At 44.3% G+C, this 18,794-nt stretch overlaps 1 protein-coding gene across 1 annotated transcript in view; it reads right to left on the bottom strand.

Annotated features, from left to right (window-relative positions):
- Positions 1-5,246: 5,246 nt before the first annotated feature.
- Positions 5,247-18,794, bottom strand: part of LOC111156129 (transmembrane channel like 7) — a 37,459-nt gene continuing 23,911 nt past the window's right edge. The window contains exons 10-15 of the mRNA XM_022516773.1: positions 18,481-18,578; positions 17,429-17,615; positions 14,702-14,832; positions 10,885-11,040; positions 6,476-6,554; positions 5,247-5,433 (exon numbers count right to left, since the gene is read on the bottom strand). Of these exons, the coding sequence (XP_022372481.1) occupies positions 5,353-5,433; positions 6,476-6,554; positions 10,885-11,040; positions 14,702-14,832; positions 17,429-17,615; positions 18,481-18,578 (732 nt within the window). The 3' untranslated portion in view covers positions 5,247-5,352. The remainder of the gene's footprint in view (positions 5,434-6,475; positions 6,555-10,884; positions 11,041-14,701; positions 14,833-17,428; positions 17,616-18,480; positions 18,579-18,794) is intronic.

The following is an 18,794-nucleotide window of genomic DNA, read 5'->3' as shown; positions in this document are numbered from 1 at the left end:
AGAAAGAAAGAAAGAAAGAAAGAAAGAAAGAAAGAAAGAAAGAAAGAAAGAAAAAGAATGAATGAATAACGTGTTCCTGGGTGGCTCAGTCGGTTAGGTGGATGCGTTTGGCGTTTGGCTCAGGTCATGATCCTGGGGTCCTGTGATCGAGTCCTGTATCGGGCTCCCTGCTCAGCGGAGAGCCTGCTTCTCCTTCTCCCTCTGCCTGCCGCTTTGCCTACTTGTGCTATCTCTCTGTCAGACGGGTGAATAAATTCTTTAAAAAAAAAAAGAAAAAAAGAATTTTTCAAATGTGTAGGGTATATATATGAAAGGAAAAAGTCAAAGATGCATATCTGGAAGGATATAGAACAAAACATTTAATATTGGTAACTTTAGAGGGTTGGGATTGTGAGAAGGGGCCTTTCACTTTCTACTTCACACCCTTGATTATATCTTTTTCCCAAATTACTATAAAATATTTAATATACTATAAAATAATTGAAGGTTCTAGTTCTTTTCTTTTTTTTTTTTAAAGATTTTATTTATTTATTTGACAGAGATCACAAGTAGGCAGAGAGCAGGCAGAGAGGGAGGAGGAAGCAGGCTCCCTGCTGAGCAGAGAGCCCGATGCGGGGCTCGATCCCAGAACCCTGAGACCAGGACCTGAGCCGAAGGCAGAGTCTTTAACCCACTGAGCCACCCAGGCGCCCCGGTTCTAGTTATTTTCAAACTACTCTAACAAACTACAAATAACAAACTATGGAATAGTTTATAAAATCTAAATACTTAGTGAAAGCAAGGATGATGTAACATTCTCATGTAAAGCTACTGAGAGTATAAACCTCTCAAAGGCCCAGAGTGTTCTTTCCAAACCTTCATCGTAATTCCACTTCTAGGTCTCTGTCCCTAAAAAGAAAATATGTTAACAAAAATTTATAGGTGTCCCAGTTATTGTCAGGAAAATTTGAAATCAAAATGTTAAGCAGCAAAGGAATGTTAAAAATTAAGACCCATCTGTATGATGTTATATTATGTAGCCCACTGAAATGTTTATAAAGAACTTTTGAAGAAACATAGTAAGTGAAAAAGAAATGAGAATACCAACATTTTTTTTCTTTCTTTTCATCCCATCCTTCCTCCCTCTGTGCTCTTTTTTTTTTTCTTTAAGATTTTATTTATTTATTTGACAGACAGAACACAAGTAGGCAGAGAGGCAGGCAGAGAGAGAGAGAGGGAAACAGGCTCCCCAGCGAGCAGAGAGCCCGATGAGGGGCCCGATCCCAGGACCCTGGGATCATGACCCAAGCCGAAGGCAGAGGCTTTAACCCCTCCTCTGTGCTCTTTATCTGAAAAGGAATTTGGCTCAAAGATTAACAATGACTGTTCATAAATGGTGCTTATATGTGATTTTTTACTTTTCTTCTCTGTAGCCTTCAGTGTCCCCTGTATTTTCTATAATAAACAAGTATTTTAAAAATGAGAAAACAAAATTTCAAAAAGAAGACACATATTAGGGGTGCCTGGGTGGCTCAGTTGGTTAAGCGACTGCCTTCAGCTCAGGTCATGATCCTGGAGTCCTGGGATCGAGTTCCGCATCGGGCTCCCAGCTTTGCAGGGAGTCTGCCTCTCCCTCTGACCTTCTACCCTCTCATGCTCTCTCTTACTCGCTCCCTCTCTCTCAAATAAATAAATAAGATCTTAAAAAAGAAAAAAGAACTGGGCACCTGGGTTGCTCAGTGGGTTAAATAAAGCCTCTGCCTTTGGCTGGGGTCATGATCCCAGGGTCCTGGGATTGAGCCCTGCATCAGGCTCTCTGCTCAGCAGGGAGCCTGCTTCCTCTCTCTGCCTGCCTCTCTGCCTACTTGTGATCTCTGTCTGTCAAATAAATAAATAAATCTTAAAAAAAAAAAAAAGAAAGAAAGAAAGGAAAACACATTAGTCCCAAATTCCATTCTCAAGCATAAAAGTAAATATATGTATTATTTTCCATTTAAAGATAAGGGAATTTCATCTGGGTGAAGACACCTGTACAAAATAATACAATTAAGCAAGTAGCAAACCCATCCCAAGTCCCATGCACCCCATGCATTGGAGAGAAAATATACCAGATGGAATTTACTAATAAAAGCCATACCCTGGGGCGCCTGGGTGGCTCAGTGGATTAAGCCTCTGCCCTGGGCTCAGGTCATGATCCCAGGGTTCTGGGATCAAGCCCCGCATGGGGCTCTCTGCTCAGCAGGGAGCCTGCTTAACCCCCTCTCTCTCTGCCTGCCTCTCTGCCTGCTTGTGATCTCTCTGTCAAATAAATAAAATCTTAAAAAAAAAAAAAAAGGCATACCCTATATAAAAAAGATACATTCAGAAGTCCTATCTTCCTAGGGATCAGACCTTGCAGCTCCACTCTGGCAAAATTAATTCCTTTCTTCATCATTATTTACTCGTGACTAGCTGCAATCAGATACCGCCAGATAAAAACTTGCCTAACTGGATTCTGCTCTTTGCTGGGATGAGAATATTTTGTGATTTCAAGAATATGGAAGCCTGCCTTGATAAAGAACAAGAACCTGTTCTTTAGGAGAATGGGGCAGAACAGAGAAACAGAGTCAGGCTTGGCACTGACTTCTAAAATTCCAGCTCCCCCTGTTTATAACAGGATGGGGGATGGGAAGCAGCTTTGGTGAGTTGCAAACAAAAGTATCTAGCAAGGAGTTAACCCTTGCACACTGATACAATGGAATGCTGTGTATTAAAAAGAATGACATGGCTACTTATATGGAAAGATCTTCAAGATGTTATTAAGGGGAAAAAAGGGAGAAGCTCAGAAATACGTATTTCATATATTCAACCACACACATATATATCTGTCTGAACATGTGCTATGATTTTCTGGGAGAATAAAATAAACATCATTAGCAGTGGTTCCCTCTGGAGGTTGGGGGTGGGAAGGGGAGTGCTTGAAATAGTTTTATGTCTTTTCAGTTTAAAATATACACATATAGGGGTGCCTGGGTGGCTCAGTGGGTTGAGGCCTCTGCCTTCGGCTCAGGTCGTGATCTCAGGGTCCTGGGATCGAGCCCCGCATCGGGCTCTCTGCTCAGCGGGGAGCCTGCCTCCCCCCACTCTCTGCCTGCCTCTCTGCCTACTTGTGATCTCTGTCTGTCAAATAAATAAATGAAAATTAAAAAAAATAATAAAAAAATAAAATAAAATATACACAATATACCTCTCCTTGGATTCAGCAGAGCCAAGGAGTCTTCAAATCACTCATCTGATGGATTGCATTAAACACTTGCATGATTCTAGGAAAAGGCAAAGAGCGACTTTACCAAGTTCCATGATCACTTGATTGCTGACAAGAAACCTCCATAAATTCCAATATGCACAAACACATTTTAAAACTTTCAAGATACTGTTTAATCAGTAGTTATAAGGCACATTTGTTAGACCTGCACTTCAACAATTACACAGACATCATTTAAAGTTACTAAAGTTGTCAAAACATATAAAAACATTCAAGTAAGAGGTATGCAAACCAGCAGCATTTAACCAAAACAAAGATATTAGCATAAATCAGGATCAATTTTATAACAGGGAAAGAACGGAGCTTCCATCTCACACATTTACACACACACACACACACACACACACACACACACACACATCTTGACTGTCCTCAGAAGCATGTTGAAGGCAAAAACATCTCTATAAGTGTGCTTGGCAAAAATGCCAACAATTAGATTTTTTTCAAGCGAGGACAGAGTGAACTTTTGGTTACTCAAAATTCCATGATACTCGGTTATTAGCTTGAAAAGCTCATTGGTCTCACGGGTACATAAATATCCAGTGTTAATGCTAACTTTGGGGAAGAGCCAGAAAATGATCAGGCAAAGGGGCAAATACACAGAAATGTGTGTGCCACAGCAAGCTCGCTTTGCTTCTCGGAGCAAGGAATCAATCATTTTTGAGTAACGGAGGGTAGGGGTGATGGTGGGAAATACTGTTAGCAGCAGCTTTCTAAAACATGTGCCAGCTTTAAACTCCAGGCTACTCCCTAGGAAAAGCTTTTGAGCCAGTGAAGGGAAGGAAAACAACAGAAGAAAGGCTCACATAGTCTGTTACAAAACTAAGTACTTTGGAAAAGATCCTGAAGACGTTAAGACGAGAACTGATGATGTGAAACAATAACTTAGGCTTATATTAAAAGGTTCAGAGCTATCAATTTTGGGTAAGCTTATGATGAGGTATTTACTGCACCTTTTTCCCCCCTGTAATAGAAACCCTGAAGCAATACTCTGCATATTTTGTAAAATATAAAAGAGCCCTTAAAATATGTGTATGTGCCTTGAAGATGCCAGCATTCAGTGTACTCCGGGTCACTGGCACAGGCTGGTCTGAGGCTGCAACCCACGGCCCTCCGGCGCTCCTGCACATAAACCCTGTGCTCCGTGCACGGCCCCACCCGCCCTTTTCAGCCTGGCTCTGAAGCGTGTAGTGTCCTTCAGAGATGAGGACCTCAGTGCAGCAAGGGAAATGGCATTTTGGAAGACTTGAAAGACAAACTTTGCCTCTTAGTTTTGATGACCCAGGGCCCTCTGCTAAGTCTCAGAACTCAGGACCAGGACGGACCCAGCACCGTAGAAGCAACTTCCCCCTGAGTACGAAGGCTGTAGCAAAATGCCACGGGAGCTAAGACGTCGAGGTCCTCGACCCGCAGCCATTCCTCTCCTCCTAAAGCTTCATCCAGGCTCTTCAGACACTGCTTACTGACACAGCAGGAGTGGCTTTACTCTCTCATATTACTACCAGGTAGCTGGGATCGCATACCCATCCTCTCCATGTTTCCACCCTCTGTTCCAAACATCCCACAATTCGAGGATTTCTCTTTATGGGAAAAAAAAAATTGGGTCTCATTTTAAGTCTAAAGGATTACTACTTCTGAAGGAACGCTTCTCAGCCTAAACCCCCAGAACCTGGCTGCAAAGGAACTAGCCCAGCTTCATAACCGGGTGACCGCCACAGTGAACCATAAAAGACCACACAAATGAGCTTTTTGAAAAATATAAAAGGGCTCTCCTCCTCAGTTTTTGTCCTGACAGCTTAAACGGCTTAATAACTCAGTTTTGGGGGAGAGTCATTAAGCCGTTGGTCTACAGGCAAACACTTGGGTTCAAACCAGGCTGCTTTTTCTAAGTCACGAGAGCCTTCCACAGGGGCCAGTCACCAAAAACAATGCCACGGCACCCGCATGAAGACAGCTGCCTTCAGGAAAGACCTGAACTCCAGAAAAATATATTTTACAAGTTCCGCTCCAAACCCAGGTGGACTGTGTAGGCTCGGCTGGTCACAAGTTCAGCTTAACGAGCAGGATCCTCATTGCCCATCCAGTCGGTTCTTCATATCCTTCTGGGCTTCTGTTAGTTTCTGGATCAGGTAACGCTTGTCACGACTTTCCTAAAGGTAGAAATCAGTGCAAAAACACATTCAATATATTTGGAAACAAATGTCTTCATTTCAACCTCATCAATTACCCGTCAGACTCAGGGTTAAGGATCCCAACCCCTGGACGGTGGTAACAGCCTCCAGACTGGTCAGCCTCTTGCCCTCTCGCCCCTCCACAACCTCTTGTCCACAGAGGAGCCAACAGTCTTTAAAAAAATAGATGTCAGACGGATGGGGCGCCTGGATGGCACAGTCGGTTGAGCATCCGACTCCCGGTTTCCGCCTGGGTTGTGATCTCAGGGTCATGAGACTGAGCCCCAAGTCGGGATCCACACTCACTGTGGTGTCTGCTTGATATTCTCTCTCAAAATCTCCCCCGCACTGGCTCACGCACACGCTCTCTAAATAGTAAATAATCTTAAAAAGAAATGTACATCAGACTGCTACTGTAATTCGTTTCCCATCACACTCAGAATTAAGCCCAAACTTGTCACCAGAGCCCTCACACTGTGCCGTGACCCCAGCGGACAATCCAGCATCACCTTGACTCTCCGGTCATGCCACCTGTCCCTGGGAGTGGCCTCGCTGTCCCCTCTGCCTGTTACTCTCATCCCCGAGGCCTCCCACAATGGGCTCCTCATCCTTCAAATCTCAGCTCCAATGTCACCTCCTCCAAGAGGCCCTCCATGACCACCATCTACAGCCGCAGAGGGCCGTTCCTCACCTAACTCTCCCGTCCGTGTTATCTTCACAGAGGCTCCCGCTACTGGAATTCATGGTTTCTCTGTAACTATTCAGCAGTCTCATCTCCCTCTGTCACCACTGTATCCCAGCACAGTATGAGGGTCAGGCAGTGATCACTGTACACACTGAAGGCATGGACAAGCCCATGACTGTGTGAAGATGGAGAAGGCCTGGCACCAGCGCAGTTCTGGGAAACAGTGGTGAGCCACGCCACGGCATTCCATCCCCTCTATGGGGAAAGTGCCACTCTCCTTTAGGTGTCCTGGGTAGATGTCCCCAGCCATTACCCTCTGGACCTGCTCTTCCTTACCAGGGACAGCTGCTCTCGGAGCTGGACCACCACCCGCTTGTGCGCTCCGGCCAGGGCGATGAAGTAAAACATGATGAGGCTGTAACAGAAGGAAGCGGTCACTAGGGAGTCTGTGCCAGCTGAAGGGCTGTTGGATAAACAACCTGGTCCATTTTGCCCAGAACAGGTTCACTTCTGTTAGGAAAAGAAGGAAAGAAGAGAGGGAGGGAGGGAGGAAAGGAGGGAGGGAGGGAGGGATGGACAGACAGGTGGAGGGGAAGGAAGGAAGGAAGGAAAAGAGGGAGGGAGGGAGGAAGGAAAAATCTGGGGTGTGACATTCTGGGTTCAAGCCCCGCAATGGGTGTAGAGATTACTTAAAAAAAAAAAAAAAAAAAGGGACGCCTGGGTGGCTCAGTTGGTTAAGCTGCTGCCTTTGGCTCAGGTCATGATCCCAGCATCCTGGGATCGAGTCCCACATCGGGCTCCTTGCTCAGCGGGAGCCTGTTTCTCCATCTGCCTCTGCCTGCCACTCTGTCTGCCTGTGCTCACTCTGACAAATAAATAAATAAAATCTTTAAAAAAAAAAAAAAAGGATGGGGGGGAGGGAGGAAGGAAGGAAGGAAGGGATCTCTCCTAAGCAGAGGACATAAGAAACAGCCCCAGAGGGGTATTTAGTTAGCAGTGGTAGTAGAGACTGATTCATGCCTTGCTTTTTAAGTCAATATTAAAAAGTTGTTGTTGTTCCCCTGGCACACACGGTATGACAGGGAAAGAGAAGGAGATGGTCCAGACAGCTCAGTATGGAAGGGACTGGCTGTGAATGATCACTTCCCTGGCCCCCGCTTCCTCATCTACAATGAGGATAATACAGTAAAACCCGGGGACAACAAGCCTAGGATAATAGATCTTTGAATAAAAGCAACTGGCTGTTGGCTCCTGTCTTCTGTGTGGTCCCAGATCTCAGAATGGGGGTGGCTGAAGTTATTATCTTTGGGGACAGGGGCATGTGGAGTGGACGGTGAGCCGCCAGGAAAACAGAAGGCAACCTCATTCCATTCCATGAAGGGGAGGTGGTTTCCTGTCTAATCTCCCCAGATAGGGCTGAAGAAGTAATGGAATCGTTCAGATCAATGATACTCTTCTGGAACACACTGTGGCCACAAGGCAAGAATGGCCAGATCAGGCAACTGCCACCAGATGGTGCCAGCCAAGCCATAGCTTGGAGTCAAACCCCCTAGGACAGAGTAGCTGGATCCTGAGGTACTCAGAATCCCAGGCTGACTGTCTGCATAGCTTCCCCAAGCCATTTTATTAATCTCTATCAAAGGTATCCTACCTTTAACAAATAAATTTTTCGGGTTCTCTTCTTGCATGGTGGTGGGGTTTTACTGTCAGACTATCTATATCAAGAGATAATTGCAATGATTTCATTACAGTTAATTCATGCCAGCTACAATCAATTCTAGTTATCTGTAGTAGTTACATTTTATAAAGCCTCCAGGAACACTGACTTAGTGACTTCTGAACCAGTGCCCCTAGGGGACAAACTGGGGCAGGTTCCTTGAGTCACCGGTCACAACATTTTTGTCAACTGATCAATACCCTCTTTTATGTTTCTTATTTATTGAGAAAGAAAGTTATCAAAATATAACGTTGTTTCTGTTTAAAGACATCTTATTTAAATATTATTGTTGATTCATTAACATTGAACCTGGCATCACCAGCGCTATAATGCATGCCCGAATGAAGCTTATCTAACTTACATATTTTCTTCGCAGGGCACATCACAAGCCCTCTTGCACCTAGGAATGACTAGAAGCCCTTCAGTATGCTTGGGGCCAATTTAAACAGTGAAATGACCCACCAAAAGCACAAAATGCCAGAAACCTGGCCCCACAGAGATCACAAAAGGACACTTACTCTTAGTATGAGAGCTGAAACAAGACAGACTACTGAGCATTGTTTGACTCTAGCCGGTAACATGCGTGCTATGGTGTGAATGTTTGTGTGCCCCCCAGATTCATGTTTGAAATCCTAATCCCAAGGTGATAGTATTAGGAAGTGGGGCATTTGGGAGGTGCTAAGGTCATGAGGATGGTGCCCTCATGAATGGGATTAGTGCCCTGATCAAAGGGGCCCCAGAGAACTAGCTCATCCCATCTGCTATGTGAGGATATGAGAAGTCTGCAAGCCAGAAGACGGCTCTCACCTAACCACGCAGACGGACACCTTGACCTTGGACTAGCAGCCTCCAGAGCTATAAGAAATAATTGGTTATAAGCCACCTAGTCTATGGTATTTTCTGTAAGCAACAGCCCAAACAGACTAAGATAGTGATTTTTGGGTGACTCCAATTTTTTGCCACTCTGTGCAAGTCCACAAATGACCATGAACTTGCCTCAAGCACTGATTTTGGGGTTACGAAATATTTTAGCAAGTAGGCATATTCACAACACAGAAACAAAAAATGGAATCCATTAATAATCAGGATAGACTATAATCAGAACAACACCCAGCACATAGTAAGACCTCAATGTACATTTATGATTAGAATTATTTTATTATTATTATTTTTTATTTAATGTAGGCTCCACACCCAGGATGAAGCCCAATGTGGGGTTTGAACCCCTGACCCTGAGATTGAGACCTGAACTGAGATCAAGAGTTAAGACACTTAGGGGCACCTGGGTGGCTCAGTCAGTTAAGCATCTGCCTTTGGCTCAGGTCGTGATCCCAGGGTCCTGGGATCGAGCCCTGAGTCGGGCTCCCCGTTGAGCAAGGAGCCTGCTTCTCCCTCTCCCTCTGCCTACTGCTCCCCCTACTTGGGTTCTTTTTCTCTCTGTCAAATAAATGAATTTTTAAAATCTTTAAAAAAATTAAAAAAAAGAGTCAGACACCAAATGAGCTACCCAGATGGCCCTAGAATTACTTTAACACTCAAAATGAATCACTATGCAGAAAAGATTCTTATCACCTTGATATAGAACACCTGTCATTTACTGTGCTTTTACTAAGGGCCAGGTCCTCTGCTACCCATTTCACTATGTTAACTGTATTGCCTTCTTCTCACAACCCTATGAGGTATGTGCCATTCTTACCTCATTTTCCAGGTGAGGAAACTGAGGCACAGGGGGGACACATTCTATGTATAAGTAGTGGAGACAGGGTTCAAGTGCATGCTTCTAATTCAGTGCTCTTCTCTCTCCCCAGTAATCACTTTCTTTATCAAAGTGCAAGTGATTTTGTAAATAATAATATTAATCAGCAATGGTTACTGGGTTTTTATGGCAGGCAATGGGCTAAGTGCTTTAGCTGCAGGATCATTTTTTTTTTTTTTAAGATTTTATTTATTTCTTTGACAGGGAGTGAGAGAAGGAACACAAGCAGAGGGAGTGGGAGAGGGAGAAGCAGGCTTCCCGCAGAGCACGGAACCAAATGTGGGGCTTGATCCCAGGACCCTGAGATCATGACCTGAGCCAAAGGCAGATGCTTAATCTTACTAGACCTGCTCAATGACCCTCTTAAAGAATCACTATTTTGGAGCCTCCAGGTGGCTCCCAACTCTTGATTTTAGCTCAGGTCACGATCTCAAGGTCAGGAGATCAAGCCCTGTGGCAGGCTCCTGCTCACCACAAAGCCTGTTTGGGATTCTCGTCCTCTCCCTTTGCCTTTGCCCCTCCCCTGTTCACATGTGCATGCTTTCTCTCTCTCTCTCTCTCTCCCTAAATAATACATAAAATCTTAAAAAAAAAAAATCACTATTATGATGCCCATTCTAAAAATGGGAAAGGGGGGGCGCCTGCATGGCTCGGTGGGCTAAGCCTCTGCCTTCGGCTCTGGTCATGATCTCAGGGTCCTGGGATCGAGCCCCACATCGGGCTCTCTGCTCAGCAGTGAGCCTGCTTCCTCCTCTCTCTGCCTGCCTCTCTGCCTACTTGTGATCTCTCTCTCTTTCTGTCAAATAAATAAATAAAATCTTAAATAAATAAATAAATAAATAAATAAAATGGGAAAGGAAGCCTCACAAAGGTTCAGAAACTTTTTAAAGATTTTATTTATTTAAGAGAGACAGAGAGAGAGAAAGACAGAGAGCACACAAGCAGGGGGAGGAGCAGAGGGAGAGAGAGAAGCAAACTCCCCGCTAAGCAGGGAGCCCAACTTGGGGCTGGATCACAGGACCTTGGGTCATGACCTGAGTCAAAGGCAGACACTTAAATGACTGAGCCACCCTGGCATCCCCTACCTTCTTATTAAAATATTTGATTTGAGAGAGAGAGGAGAGAGAGCACACAGCAGGGAGGGGGCAGAGGGAGAGGGGAGGTTCTGTAACTTATCAAGTGTATAGCAGGTGAGCTCGCATTTCCCAGCAGAGAAGGCTCCATGGGCCTGCACGGAGAATACTTGCAGGGGTGCAGGCGGTTCTTACTCACCAGATGATCATGAAGAAAGGCACTGCGAAGGCTTCCGATGTGACGCCATAGACCAGGGACTGCAGAGAGCTGGGAAAGGTGCTCACTGTCTTGGGGACCACCTCCCACGTGGTGTTGAAGTTGGTGAACGGCCCACAGGCTTTCGAGGAAGGGATGCTACCAAGACATAGACCCAGGGGCTCAGGGTGAGGCACGGAACACAGGCTGAGCGTCTGTCCTCTCACACCCACAGGCTCGTTACCAGTGACCCGAGAGGAACTGCCTGGTCTTATGGGCCGAATGGAATGTTCTGGTCAAAAACGCTGACCCTGGGCGCCTGGGTGGCTCAGGGGTTAGGCCTCTGCCTTCGGCTCAGGTCGTGATCTCAGGGTCCTGGGATCGAGCTCCGCATCGGGCTCTCTGCTCGGCGGGGAGCCTGCTTCCCCCTCTCTCTGCCTGCCTCTCTGCCTACTTGTGATCTCTGTCAAATAAATAAAATCTTAAAAAAACAAAACAACAACAAAAAAAAACGCTGACCCTGAAACTTCATCTAGTCTCTAGACTGACTTTCAGGTCACAGGAAATTTAGCACAGAAGAGCAAGTTAAATGGCGCTGTGAGGTAACAATCAAACAGACCCAGAATGTGGTGGTGATTTTATTCACCAATCTCTTAATTTGGAGGTGAGGAAACTACTGTGGACTCTGCAAAGAATCAAAGATTCTGTTAAATGAATTAATTTTTTAAAAATATGCTCCACACCCAACATGGGGCTAGAACTCACGACCCTGAGATCAAGAGTCATATGCTCCACCAACTGAGCCAGCCAGGCGCCCTTTAAGAATCCACGATTAATGGGGCACCTGGGCTCAGTGGGTTAAGCCACTGCCTTCGGCTCAGGTCATGATCTCAGAGTCCTGGGATCGAGCCCCGCATTGGGCTCTCTGCTCGGCCGGGAGCCTGCTTCCTCCTCTCTCTCTGCCTGCCTCTCTCCCTACTTGTGATCTCTCTGTCAAATAAATAAATAAAATCTTTAAAAAAAAAAAAAAAAAAAAGAATCCACGATTAAAAGAGAGTAAAGAGGAACGCTTGGCTGGCTTGGTCAGATGAGAATACAACCCATGATTTCAGGGTCAGGAGTCCAAGCCCCACATTGGGTATAGAGATTACTTAAAATAAAATTAAAGGAGAGTAAGGAGACATAGCAATGAAAAGCAATGGGTAAAACATGAAAGATGCTCATTTTAAAAACAAGGCCACAGGGGCGCCTGGCTGGCTCAGTGGGTTAAGTCACTGCCTTCGGCTCGGGTCATGGTCCCGGGGTCCTGGGATCAAGCCCCGCATCGGGTTCTCTGCTCGGTGGGGAGCCCGCTTCCTCCTCTCTCCTGCCTGCCTCTCTGCCTACTTGTGATCTCTGTCTGTCAGATAAATAAATAAAATCTTTAAAAAAAAAAAAAAACAAGGCCATAAAAGACTATCTGGGGACAAATGGAGAAATTTGAAAATGGCAGAAATATTAGTATTAATTACATACAATAATGTTATTGCAGATGCGTGGGAAGGAGGATGCTCTTACTTTTAGAAGCTGCACGCTCAAGTATTTAGCTCCAATTCTCCATGTACCCCCAGATCTCAAAATGGGGGTGGCTGAGGTTATTATTGAGGTAGCTGTGGTGTCCATAACAATCTCAAACGGGTCATGACAGCCATAAAAAATGTAGGCGCAGAGAGAGAGAGAAAACAAATGCAGCGAAATCAAAATGTTAACAACTGGGACATCTAGTTGAAGGGTATAGGAGTCTTCGCTGTTGCTATTTTTTCAAATTTTTCAAAATAAAAAGTAAGGGAAAATCAAAATTACAATGGAAAAAATTTGTCATTAAGACCTACAAAGAAAAAAAAAAGACCTACAAAAAACTCCCTATATTCACATCACAAAGATCTATGTGTATGATTTTCCATTGCAGCTCAACTTTATGGGTTAAAAAACACTCTGGGAAGCAACCTAACTATTCCTTAAGGAAATGGATGAACAATTTATGATCTATTAATAAAACAGAATGCTAAAAAAAAAACACTGAAAGAGACACAGAGATCTGAAAAGACTGGTTCCCAGGCAGAAACTAAGTAGTTGGGAAATAGGACTGGAAAATGAATTGCCATCATATACTCTTATACTTTTTGAATTTTGTGTCATGTGAATGTATGTATTATATAAAAAAAAGTCAAAGCTAAAAAACATTTAAAACAATGAGAGTTCTATATATGTTGGTATGGAAAAGGACACAATATAAAATTAAGTGGAAAAAAAAAAAGCAGTCAGTCAGAGTTACAGCATTATTCCATATGTGTCTTTTAAAAATAAATACATTATTAAAAAAAATCTTAAAAAAAATTAAAAAAAATAAAATTAAATTAAATTTAAAAAAAAGGGGGGTGCCTGGGTGGCTCAGTGGTTAAAGCCTCTGCCTTCAGCTCAGGTCATGGTCTCAGGATCCTGGGATCGAGTCCCGCATCAGGCTCTCTGCTCAGCAGGGAGCCTGCCTCCTTCTCATCTCTCTCTGCCTGCCTCTCTGCTTACTTGTGGTCTGTCAAAAAAAAAAAAAAAATCTTTAAAAATAAATACATTGTTCATATGAATTTCTGGAAGTATTCATAAAATATTAATAGTGGTTACCTTGGCAGAATGGGACCAAGAAGGGAGGATGAGTGGCACTTTTTTTCTCTTTAATTTATACCCTTTTGTACTGTTTGACTTTTTATATAACATCTATTATTATAACAAGAAACAATAAAAATATATATACTCAAACTGGTTAAAAAACAAAATCTGAGAGACAGATTCAAAGTTTAAGAATTTTTTTTTTAAAGATTTTATTTATTTGACAGACAGAGATCACAAGTAGGCAGAGAGGCAGGCAGAGAAAGAGGAGGAAGCAGGCTCCCTGCTGATCAGAGAGCCCGATGTGGGGCTCGATCCCAGGACCCCAAGATCATGACCTGAGCCGAAGGCAGAGGCTTCAACCCACTGAGCCACCCAGGCACCCCAAAGTTTAAGAATTTTAATTTAAAGATGAAGAAATGAAATTGCATGAGAATAAATCAGAGAGATTGGTAAACTATAACCCATGGGCCAAATCTGAACCATCATCTGTTTTTTATAAATAAAGTTTTATTGGAACACAGTCATGCCCATTAGTTTGTATATTGTCTGTGGCTGCTTTCATAATGACACAAGAGAGTTAAACAGTTGCTAATGACACTATATGGCCCACAAAGCCTAAATATTTAGGCTTGCCCTTTACAGAAAATGTTTACTGGCCTTTGATATAAATGGCTATACACCTAGGAAGTAGGGTCACTGGAGCTTGAACCCCCAATTTTTGATCCTTAGTCTTAAGCATTTCTACTCTTACCGAATTCCACACTACACTCTATATTCCTTGTGGCATGTCTGAATCATCTCTATACTCCTAGCACTTAGCACAGTGCTTGTCACACTGAAGACACTCCAAGTCTTCTTATTTTTGTAACCAGAAACAAATGAGATTAGAAGAGAGGTCCCAGGCAAAGGGAGTAGGGCAGGACAGACCTGCTGGCACTCTCTAGAACAAGGGCAACAGTGTAAGCCCAGCTTCTGGAAGTGGACCAGGACATTCCAGCATTCAGGGAGAGATTCCAAAACAAAGGTGGGCCTGGCCAAACCAGGAGTGACTTACCGACTTTTGCAGATGGAACCTCATGAGGAAAGCCAGTAAAGAATTCAAGGGACCCTTGAACAGAAAAGAGGGATGTGCCAAGAAGCAAACAAATGTTCTAGAAAACAGAGTCATATTTACCGTGCCATGCTGATTGTCAGAGGTATTATGGCCAAACACAACCCAATCAACAACACCAACAAGAAGAAGAAATTAGAATTGGAGGCTCTGAACTGCCTGGGGGAGGGTCGGCAGGTATAAAGAAGACTCATCTAAAGGGAGAGAAGGAAAGAGAAAAAAAAGTAAGAGTCTATCTTCCCTGAAGATCAACGAGCCCATTCATGCATTCCAGTGGGAATGTAAACTGGTAGGACTTTTCCAGAGGGTAGTCAGCAATCTAGATCAAAATGAAACCTGATTCATCCAGGCCTCAACCCTGGGGAAATTCATCCCAATGAAAAAATAGAATAAAGGGGCCAAAATACATGGATATGGATGTTTACTGCTGCAGGTGCTAATGTGTGGGGATAACTGGAAGCAACCAAAATAGCGATCAACAGGGGCTGCTTGAAGGTTCAAGGGCATCTGCACAGTGAGATACTGAGAGAGCTCTACGTCCCCGATGGCACTGTGAAATGTGCCCTATGATCTCATTTACGTTTTTGGGTTTTTTTGTTTTGGTTTTTTTTTAATTTGACAGAGAGAGGGATCACAGGTAGACAGAGAGGCAGGTGGGGGCGGGACCGGGGGGAAGCAGGCTCTGTGCCGAGCAGGGAGCCCGTTGTGTGGCTCCATCCCAGGACTCTGGGATCATGACCTGAGCCAAAGGCAGAGGCTTTAACCCACTGAACCACCCAGGCACCCCCTCATTTACGTTTTTTAAAAAGTATTCTTCATAGGAGTTTAAATATGCATTAAATGGATCTACGCTAACAAGGAACAAGAGAGATTTTGTTTGAATTTTTTATAAGCATATTTATTTTTCCTCTGTATTAAAAACAAATATTTCCAGGGTGCTTGGGTGGCTTAGTTGGTGAAGCATCTGTCTTTGGTTCAGGTCATGATCTTGGGGTCCTGGGATCCAGCCCCATGTTGGGATGCCTGCTCAGCAGGGAGTCTGCTTCTTCCTCTGCCCCTCCTCCTGCTCTGTCAGTCGCTCTCTCTCTCTCTCTCTCTCACGCTCTTTCTCTCTCTCAAATAAATAAATAACATCTTTTAAAAAAATAAAAATAAAAAAAATAAAAGCAAATTTTCTACCAAGGTGAAAAAGACTTGTGGAAACATCAAGTGGAAAGGAGTGAAGGGTACATTTATAGGCATAAAATTTCTCCTTAATATTTTTAGAGACTACATTACTGGGAGGGGGCCTTAAGCTGCTCTTACCTCAGCAGTAGTCAGAAAATCTTGTGAGCTGGACGGCAATGAGCGCCAGGGACCCCCGGTGTCCTGTTCAGGGGTTGCTGGGTGGTCAGGCCTGTGGTGTCAGAATTCAGCCCAGTGCCCATGACCTACTCTGTTACCCCCACATGTCTTTACTAAGCCACACACCAGAAAAGCACTGGGTGACCAATATTTTCAGGGAAAGGAGAAAGTTCTAAGTTTTCTCACATCCATCTCTCCTTTGGTGCTTTCAACCAACTCAAGTTTCCACATGAAAGCACCAGAACATTCTTCAAAGGCCAAAACATCTGGGTTGGAAGTACAGCCCAATTCAAGGTGCTGCTTACCTAAGGATTAAAGAGCTTAGGCCCTCGAATGAAGTAAATCTGGAGTCACTTGTAAGCTGTGTGACCTGGGCCTACTTACTTAACCTCTCTGAACTTCAGCTTTCTGATTTGTAAAATATGGTTAACATCAGTACCTACTTCAAAAGATGAGTGTAAGCATTCCATGATGACCTGTGTACAGTGTTCAGCAGAGTGGGGGCACATGGTATTCTTACAACTTATATTACTGTCATTATTATTAATGCTATTATTATTACCTCCATTTCTGAATCCTTAGGGCTTGGCATAATAGGTAATAAGTAAGCATGGGGCCTGTTAACAGAGGGCAACTCCAGAAGAAGGGTTGGAAGTTACTGTATACATATCTGTATATAGTTTATAAAGGTTGTTTTTTTTTTTTTAAAGATTTGTTTGTTTTGAGAGAGAGCACCTGGGGTATGCGGGCAGGGCCAGAGGGAGAGACAGAGAGAATGTTAAGTAGACTATACTGAGTCTGGAGCCCGATGCAAGGCTTGATCTCATGACCCTGAGATCAGGACCTGAGCCGAAACCAAGAGTTAGATGCTCAATTGACTGTGCCACCCAGGCACCCCTGTCTATAGTTTAATAGTGAGCATATATTGCCTCAATAATAATAATAACAACAGCTCAGTTAATAAGCCCAGATCAATTAGTCATTCACAGAGCACTCTACCCAATAAGCACTTAGTTCAGCCACAATGCTCGGGGACTGTGAGCCATTTGAGGAGCAACACAAATACTTGAGACCTGAAAATAAATACATCGGCTCCAACATCCAAATGGAAAATTATAAAACTTAAATTAATAGATGTTTTGTGAAACATCACCAAAATATGCCACTGCCCACTGATGGCTCAACTGTGGCTCCCCTCTTAATTTACTTACAAAAACAACATTAAAATCACAGGAGCAAAAAAAGTCCTAACAAAACTCTCAAAATTATAAAGATGTGGAAATCCATCCCAAGTCTTTTTTCCAGAATAAAAATACACACCAAATAAGGGATGTAATTTTGATAAGTCTGATGTGTGTGTGGGCTGTAGACACACAACCTGCTGAATGTCTTGGGAGGTCAAGAATGGTCCAGAATATGAGCTCCCTCCACCCCCACTCTCCTTACCTCTTTCACATAAAAGATGATAATGAACTTCAAGGTTGCAATGGCAGGGAGAAGAGGTGAGAAAAAGGCTCCAATCCAGCAAATGGTTTGCCCATAGACGATCCCCAGGACGTTATCAGGAATGGCAAATTCCTGTTGTCCCCAGCACTGAATCAGCTTCCAAGAAGAACAGTAGGTCACCAGGAGCCTGGACACGAACGGGACAATTTGTCACCTGGACTGCCAGTGCCTGCCCCGACCACAGAACCACATCTACCCCATCAAGGCTGTTTCTACACACATTTCTCGTGCCTTATAATTTGTCAGTGTAGCCCCTACTGATGGGCATTTAGGTTGTCTCCAGTGTTTTTGCTGATACGTGGCACTCTACAGTGAGCAACTGTGTGTGTGTTAATCTCGGGCCCCTGGTCCTAGGGGGCCAAATGAGTTAGACAAGGTTCGTTTTCCTCATTGGGAATGTGGGGGAATTTTAACCCAACCTACTTCACCAGGTTGTGGTGACAATGGTTGACACAGGCAGTCGCTGTGCTCGTTTGCCACTCAGCCCAAAAAGTAACGTGCATTCACACAGAAAATGGCTTACGAGAACCCTATCACCAAGCTTGCCACTTCTTGGAATCCTACATTCTCTCCCTCTGCCCCTCCTCTCACCACCCCCCAACTCTCTCTCTCTCTCTCTAAAAAAATAAAAAATAAAGAAAAATAGAGTCGCCTGGGTGGCGCAGTCAGCACGAAGTTTAAATAGCTTGCCCAAGGTCACATGACCAGCAAGTGGCAGCGCTGGGGCGTGAACCTGGAGGGTCTCCCCTGACAGTAGCTGTGCTGATGGCCAGAAGCCATCTCCATGGAAAGCGCCATTTTGGTTCCTGCTGCCTTTCAAGGGGGCACCTAATGGACTATGGGGTCAATGGCCTAGAGGCAACTCTAAGTCTTTGGATGGTTGTCAGTGATTTCTGTGAGCTGAAGAGCAGCTGTGATGGGAGCCTCCACTGGGGATATGGAAGGGACTGGGAGGGGTAGGCGGAAATCAGAGGGGTACCCCTCACACTTACTTTCTGGGAAAATCCACAAAAAGCGTCACAGCCAAGATGATGATGAGGTCAAAGATCATCAGCTTGTACATTTCCTGCCCAACCTGGGTCTCCCAGCACTGAAACCAAAGAGTTCAAGAGAAAATGAGGCCCAACGTGGGGCAGAGAAAGCCAGGTTCTCACACTCCTTCCAATAGCCCTGTCTAAGCTCAGGTTCTGCTGCCTCTGGAGGCCATCCACTGACGCTCCTCGGAGATCCAGCACACACTCTGGTGTTCAAGCTATAGAAGGGCCTGCTGTGTGAGACTCGGCTATACAGCAGGAAAGCAGATCAG

The sequence above is a fragment of the Enhydra lutris genome, unplaced genomic scaffold, assembly GCF_002288905.1.
Source record: "Enhydra lutris kenyoni isolate GAN:26980312 unplaced genomic scaffold, ASM228890v2 scaffoldscaffold45, whole genome shotgun sequence".
NCBI lineage: Eukaryota > Metazoa > Chordata > Mammalia > Carnivora > Mustelidae > Enhydra > Enhydra lutris.
This window is presented reverse-complemented; position numbering and strand designations above follow the sequence as displayed.